Source organism: Macaca nemestrina, chromosome 5, assembly GCF_043159975.1.
Source record: "Macaca nemestrina isolate mMacNem1 chromosome 5, mMacNem.hap1, whole genome shotgun sequence".
In the NCBI taxonomy this organism is placed as follows: domain Eukaryota; kingdom Metazoa; phylum Chordata; class Mammalia; order Primates; family Cercopithecidae; genus Macaca; species Macaca nemestrina.
In genome coordinates this window covers 4219546-4226898 of record NC_092129.1, presented here as the reverse complement: position 1 = coordinate 4226898, position 7353 = coordinate 4219546, and the positions used below count along the sequence as shown (strand labels likewise).

Sequence of the window (7353 nt, the reverse complement as noted above, 5' to 3'; positions counted from 1 at the left end):
CTCCCTTATCCTCATGTAAGTTTTTTCTCTTTTAATAATTGCTGTATGGTGTTGTGAAACCATACAGTCTTTGCAATACGAAGACTTTGGCCCCAGGATCTTATAATCACATTAGCACTTCTTCAGAAGTTGAACTATGTATCTTGAAGTTGACATTTATGCCTTGTTCTTTAAGACTGAAGTTCACATTCTGCACCACTGACAATTTCTGACAGTTTCTTGTACTGTGAAAGGTTCTATCTATTCTATACATGTATAAAAAGTGAAATGTATCACTTTACCATCTGGACCATGTCTGTTAGAATTTAACAGGAAAAAAGCACCATTACCTAGAGGCTGGTAAGAGTCATGATCTTTTGCCCCATAGAAAGTGGATGTTGCAGATTACAGAGAAGGTGAATGAGTAGCAGCGCTCCCTTGTGCTTCATGGGGTCAGTGATAACCAAGTTCATTAACGAGTGACAGGCTTAATGACTAACACACCTCTAACTTTCTCCTCTAGCTCAGATGAAAGAGAGAATGGGACTTCTTGGTACTGACTGTTTTTCCTGTTCCTCAATTGGTTTCTTTTAGGGAGCTACACATTTACTTGCCCACTGATGATTGATGTTTTCAGCCAGCACGATGGACAGAAGTCTAAGGAACGTCCTTGTTGTTTCCTTTGGGTTCCTGCTTCTCTTTACAGCCTATGGAGGTCTGCAGAGCCTGCAGGTATGTGTCCAGTCAAGTTACCTGAACTTCTTGGCCTCCAAGAATCCCCATGGTCATAGACAATAATGAATTGGAAATTTGAAAAATCTAATTCACCTGGTGTTTCTTTTTCACTGCACACCAAATCCTCTAAAACAAACAGTGGTTCTCAGATGCAGTCCTCCAGTGAGCAGTTCCCACTCTCATCTCAATAGGATTGGACAACAATGAAGTGTGCATTGCTCTTGGAGAGCTCTGGACAGCAGGGGTCTTGGGATCGTGATTTGTTGGGACATTCTTTGCCTTTGGGTGGTTAAAAGGAGACACAGGAAAAGTCATTGTGAATATGATTGCATGCCCTTGGCTTTGTGGTTAGGGGCAGCCATGTGAATTTATCAAATATCACTAGACCTTATAGATTCCAAGCTTACTCTAAGCAAAACTGTGAACTTTGACAACATGGTCTCTCTATACTTTGAGCTCTTTACGTCATGCTCTCCGGGACAGCTGTCTCTGCTAGTCAGGACTGGCGTGAGCAACACAGAGTGTTCAGATAGAAGTGACTCAGGAATGACTGTGCCCCAGCATGCCTAGGAGCTCAACCCACCTCTCTCCAAGAACCCCAAGGCTTCCACGCGGTTGGCTTTGCTCTCAGGCCCCAACAAGGCACATGCATCCCCAGACTCCCTCCTCAGAGCTCAGCAGCCCCAGTGAGAAGACAGGGCCTCATTCCAGAGAGTTCTCATGAGTCCTCACCCTGGTCTGGACTAGGTCCCCTCATCCAAGGACCAAGGATGCTCTTTTGTGGCACCTCCCCTGCAGCTGCCACCTCCTCTCACCCTTTCTGGCTGCAGGCCTCCAAGTTCTCATTCAGCTCTCATCTTGGAGGTCACCTCCTCCCCACCCTGCCCTGGAGCCGAGGTTGGGGTGGGGCACCCAGCACCCTCATGGCAGCGTGTGCCTGCCCGTGTCATCTCCACCAGTGGCAGCAGCCTGCAGTTTCCAGGACACAAGGGCCACATCTCTGGTCCATCCTCGAACCTCAGACAGTGACAGGCACTCAGAGGTGGGCGATGGATATTTGTTGAAGGGAGAAATCATTCATGCACACTCACTTGCTTCATATCCTTGGGGCCTCCCCATGGGCTGAAGGACCCCTTCCATTCCCCGGGAGCATGCAGGCCCCTCACAGACCGATTCTGGCAGAGTCTCCAGCCCCGTCCTGCCACACTGTCCTGTTCTCAGCTGAGATTCAGGCAGGCGTCCACAGAGGTGTGAGCAGCTCTCACAGCCATCCAGCCTCAGCACAAGCACTCACAGGGGTGCCGGGCCTTCCCTCCCTGATGTTTAGACACACTAACTGCTTTATTCCAAATTCACCTGTACTTTCCTCCCACCAGCTGCAGAGGAGGCTCCCAGGGCAGCAAGCCTGTGGCTGGCGGTTCCTGGGAGCTGTGGCGGCCTCTAGCCTGGGGGACACTGAGGACCTGCTGGTGCCTCATCCCACTGTGTCCATCCTGTGCTCTGACAGGGCTGACTTTGTTCCCACAGAGCAGCCTGTACAGCGAGGAGGGCCTGGGTGTGACAGCGCTCAGCACCCTCTATGGAGGCATGCTCCTGTCTTCCATGTTCCTCCCACCGCTCCTCATTGAGAGGCTGGGCTGCAAGGGGACCATCATCCTCTCCATGTGTGGCTACGTGGCCTTCTCCGTGGGCAACTTTTTCGCCAGCTGGTACGCAGCCCCCACCCCCTGCCCACCCCACCCTGGCCGTTCCCCACGCTAGGGACGTTCACTCTGCACACGACTTGCATTTGCGCCTGATTACTGTTCACTGCTGGCAGTTTAAAATGAGCTCTGCTGCCCCCGCACCCCCACCTCGCTTTGGTAACAGACGGTGCTGGGCTTCCTTACTGTTTTCTCACCAAGGCTCCTCTGTGTCCCCCACTGCTTCCATCTCCTCCTTCCAATCCCTGATGCTGGCCTCTCCCTGGGATCTGTTCTGATCCTCAGCTCCCCTGGCTGGGCGAGGGTTCCAGTAACACAGGGGACTCTAACTCCAATGCAGAGGGTGAGTCTCGTGGGCACCTAGGCAGATGTCACCAATGGACCAAAAGCTGCACCTTGCCCACCATTAGGAAGTGGGTATGGCCAGGGCAGGTCACAGGGATGGGAGGTCACCCTGCTCCCTGGTGACTTGGACCACAGAGACCGAGCTCTGAGGGCTTTGGACTGCACCCCAGGCCCCAGGAACACAGCCATGGAGCATCTTCCAGGGACGCTGGTTGTGACCCAGGACATGCTGCTGATGACGGCTGCATGTCCTTCTTCCCGGTAGCTGCAGAGTCTCACACAGCACCCTGCCACCAAGGCCTGAGCCGGTCACTTGGTCTTTTTAACTGAGGCTGTCCCTCGGCCTTCTTTGTTCTCCTCATCTTGTTGTTTGTGGTTGCATCCAATACAAGGAGCCTCACTGGCCTTCAATTTCACTTTTGCAAATCAATCTGAGCTGGAAAATGCACTGATTTTGCTCATTTATCTGAGTCTAATGGTGAATCCATCCATCCAACCAGCAACACCCATTACCATGCTTGCAATGGACCAGGCGGCGTTTCCTTCTCCCAGAAAGACTAAAGAACCGCAGGGACATGGGTGCAATGGGCTTGTGTCTCCTGTCACAGGCGGTGCTGTGGGTCTGCCTTTTACCCACAGGTACACTTTGATCCCCACCTCCATACTGCTAGGGCTCGGGGCCGCCCCGCTGTGGTCTGCGCAGAGCACATACCTCACGATCATGGGAAACACACATGCAAAGAAGGCGGGAAAGCACGGCAAAGACATGGTGAACCAGTATTTCGGCATCTTCTTCCTCATATTCCAGTCATCTGGTGTGTGGGGCAACTTGATCTCATCACTGGTATTTGGCCAGACTCCCAGCCAAGGTAAAATTCTAATTCAAATTCTATTCTTTTAAGAGATCACAGAACTAACATTAGTTTTCAAAAACAGAAAAGTTGTGAAATCACCTGTCCAAAGTCATGGAGTTGGTAACGGATAAATCTGAAAGAGAATCCAGCATTCATGGCACCCAATCTCATGTACTTTTTTCTTTTTGACTAGTTTTGAAAACTTGAAAAATTTTAATTGTGTCAGAAAAGTAGTATAACAGGTAAGCAGCACTTTTCCAAGTTTATTCTTCCCTGAATCTTTGCGGAACACTAATAGGATTTTCCACCTCCCAAAGTGTCTTAAATGGAGTCTAGGGTCATGTGCTTAGGGGTAAATCTATTTTGACACACTGGGTCTTTCCACGTGACCTGTAGTGATGCCTCCCTGCAGGTGTCCATCCTTTCCACCGTCACTTTCATTCCTCAAGAACCTACATCTCATCATATTTGCGGTCATCTCATGCCTCCCATCTGCTCTGACTTCACAGAGGCCCTCCCAGAAGAGCAGCTCATGTCCTGTGGGGCCAGTGACTGCCTGATGGCCACCGCAACCACCAACAGCACCCAGAGGCCCTCCCAGCAGCTGGTCTACACCCTGCTGGGCATCTACACCGGTACGTGCTCCACCAGCCCAGGGCAGGGTCCCCAGCAAAGCAGAGCCACACCTCCTTCCTGGGCTGACAAAGACCATCTCCCCCAATATAGAAGGAATCTCTCTTCTTCTGAAACATCCTTGCAAAATGTATTGGTCTGGATTACATGCAGGCAGTGTTCTTATGAATCAAATGCAGTACATCCGTGCTGTCTAACAGAGGATCCTGGGGTGATGAGATTGTTATACATCTCCAGAGCCCAACACAGTAGCCGTTAACCACTGTGGTTGTTTACATCTTAACTGATTAAAGTCTCAGTTCCTAAGTCTCCCAGCCACACTGCAAGTGCCCAGCAGTACAGGGGGCTGGTGGCTACTATAACAGAGAACTTGGTGGCCGGCTAGGGCACTGGGGTTGACTGTTTGTGTTTCAGCTGTGGCCAAGGGACCCTGAACATCCATAATTGCTATAAACCACCTTTTTTTTTTCTGAGAAATGTACTGAATACCTTCTGTGGAAAGGCTAGAGGGGCAAGTGCTCCCAAGTGCTGGTTGCATCTTAGCTGGAGACGTTGCAAGCTCATGGTGAAACGGCTGCCCAGAGGAAGTTAATTGTCATGACAAGGCTCATTCTTAGAAGTTCATTTTAATAGAAAATGTTATGTTAATAGTTTCATATGTGACTTTAGTGTTATAGTGAAAGGTTTATTACAACTTTGAAGGAGACACATTTAGAGAGTTTTAAAAACTATTTTGTAAAGAATTTAAATATATTCTTTTTTTGGCCAGGCATGGTGGCTCACACCTGTAATCTCAGCACTTTTGGAGGCTGAGGCGGGCAGATCACTTGAGGTCAGGAGTTCGAGACCAGCCTGGCCAATACGGTGAAACCCCATTTGCACTAAAAACACAAAATTTAGCTGAGTGAGCATGGTGGCATGCACCTGTTATCCCAGCTACTCGGGAGGCTGAGGCAGGAGAATTGCTTGAACCCGGGAGGAGGAGGTTGCGGTGAGCTGAGATCATGCTGCTGCACTCCAGCCTAGGCAACAGAGAAGACTCTGTCTCAAAATATGTGTGTATATATATACACACACACATGTATTTATATATGTGTGTGTATATATATACGTGTGTATATATATATATAAATACATGTGTGTGTATATATATTCTTTTATATATATATTTATATATAATATATTATATATATTATAACATATATATGTGTATATATATTATAACATGTACTTATATATGTGTATGTATATATATATTCTTTGTCATTCTTGGATTTGGGGATTCATAAAGCCCTTGGAATGGGTCCTCCTTAAAGATCAAAGGTCTAGTACCTGTGAGCTCTGGGAACACCAAGTCCCGCACTCTGCCGGGGTCATAGGTGAGGAGGGTTCGTGCGCACTGTAGAGCTTTTCCTTGTGCTGAGATGATGTGCGGCACCACCCCTCAGGTCCCCTCAGGCCACTTCCACATCAGAGGCTCTGAGTGAGCACTTGCAAAGCAATGGCTGGAAGTGGACACAGCATACGGAAGCCATGCTAGGCCTTCTTGGTCCAGACATTCAGATGACTAGAAGCTCGCTTTTAGTAAGACGAGAGCCTAGTGAAGGAAACAGACACACACCCAACTAACCGAGACTCAGTCCAACGGTGTTCTGAGCACAGTTCCCAGCTGAATTGCAGCTGCATCTCCCTGGAGCACCAAGTTTCAGGAAAGCCTCCAAGGGTGGGTGGTCCCTACACTGAGTCTGGACAATGAGCAAGATTGGCCAAGCAGGGAAGTGATGCTAGAGGGCCCTGGAGGCGAGAAGTCCAGGAGGAGCCCTCAGGGCTGGGGACAAGGTGGAGGGGCAGAGATGGGGCACAGGACTAGCTGTGGCCCTCGATGTTGTGCCAAAGGGTCTGGACGAAGGCAGACTTGCCTCCTAGACAGACCCTGTGCCAGCGTGACTTAGAGATGCAGAGGGACAGCGGGCAGAGACCCACTAAGGACGGAGTGCTGAGTCCAGAGGAGGGAGCAGGGAGGGGGAGGCAGAGGTGGAGGGGCTGAGAGAGAGGCCAGCAGGGTCCGTGTGGGTTGGACATGGTGTGGGAAAGAGCAAGACAGTCCTGGGGTTGAGAGGAAGATGAGCTCAGGCCGGGAACACCTGGCTTGAGGACACACAGGGACTCTTGCGTAGTGTCCAATGGCCAGTCTGACGCTGTGCAGGGCTCAGGCCAGAGGCTGATGCAAGTGTGGACGTGGAGGCATCTTCTGAGGTGGTGACTGGAATCGTGACAGGCATGAGGTTCTTAGGGAGAAAAAGCAGAGAAAATTGTTACAAAGAAGGGAGTGCAGCCGGACCCCTGGTTCAGCAACACTGAGGGCCAGGCGGACAACTGGAGCCTTGGAAGGAGACAGAAAACCAAACCAGGGTCATGGAGCACACCCAGGGTTGCAGAATCAGCTGGGGAGGGGGTTTGAGAGTGTTGAGTGTGGCAGGGCCCTCAGGAGGCTCAGGGAGGAGGCTGGACCAGGCTCTTAGCCAGTGAGCGGCTATTGACGTCTATCATGAGAGCAACCTGGGGAGGGTGCTGGTGTGCAAGGCCCAGATTGAGGGCTTTAGAAGTAAGTGGAAGTTGTGGACAGGGAGTCAGGAGGAGCCACGGTTTTCTCTGGTCTGCAAAGCTCTGCTGACTTGGAATCGTGGTCATGTTTTCCCAGCAGGCCTCTACGTTCCCATCAACATGGTCCCGAGGGCCAGCCAGGCCTGTGCTTCCCCCACATTTCCGCTCACCACCTCTTCTACATAGCTGGGAGGCTGGGGGACTCGGGGACATTGAGCTGAGTCAAGACCCTCAGGTCTCCTTCCAGCTCCACCAGTTCCAGTCATGCAGCCACCAACAAAGACATCTCCTATCTATAAAACAATAGAATTTTGGAGTAGGGGCTGGCAGCCTTCCTCTGTGAAGGGCTGACAGCAAATATTTCTACATGTGAAGATCTTTCTGAGGATCATATGGTCCTTGTTGCAACTGCTCAACATTGTCTTTGTAGTGAGAAAAAGCCATAGACCACATGTAAGCAAATGAGCGTGCCTGCGTGCCAATAAAACTTTATTTTCAAA

At 50.3% G+C, this 7353-nt stretch overlaps 1 protein-coding gene across 5 annotated transcripts in view; it reads left to right on the top strand.

Moving 5' to 3' along the window:
- The first annotated feature begins 542 nt into the window (after positions 1 to 542).
- LOC105487569 (unc-93 homolog A) overlaps positions 543 to 7353 on the top strand; it is a 31239-nt gene continuing 24428 nt past the window's right edge. The window contains exons 1-4 of one of the 5 annotated variants that reach the window (XM_011751039.3): positions 543 to 711; positions 2242 to 2423; positions 3402 to 3631; positions 4126 to 4251. In XM_011751039.3, coding sequence (XP_011749341.2) covers positions 607 to 711; positions 2242 to 2423; positions 3402 to 3631; positions 4126 to 4251 — 643 coding nt within the window. In that variant the 5' untranslated portion in view covers positions 543 to 606. The remainder of the gene's footprint in view (positions 712 to 2241; positions 2424 to 3401; positions 3632 to 4125; positions 4252 to 7353) is intronic. The other 4 variants (XM_011751043.3, XM_071096205.1, XM_011751041.3 and 1 more) reach the window with 4 other exon arrangements.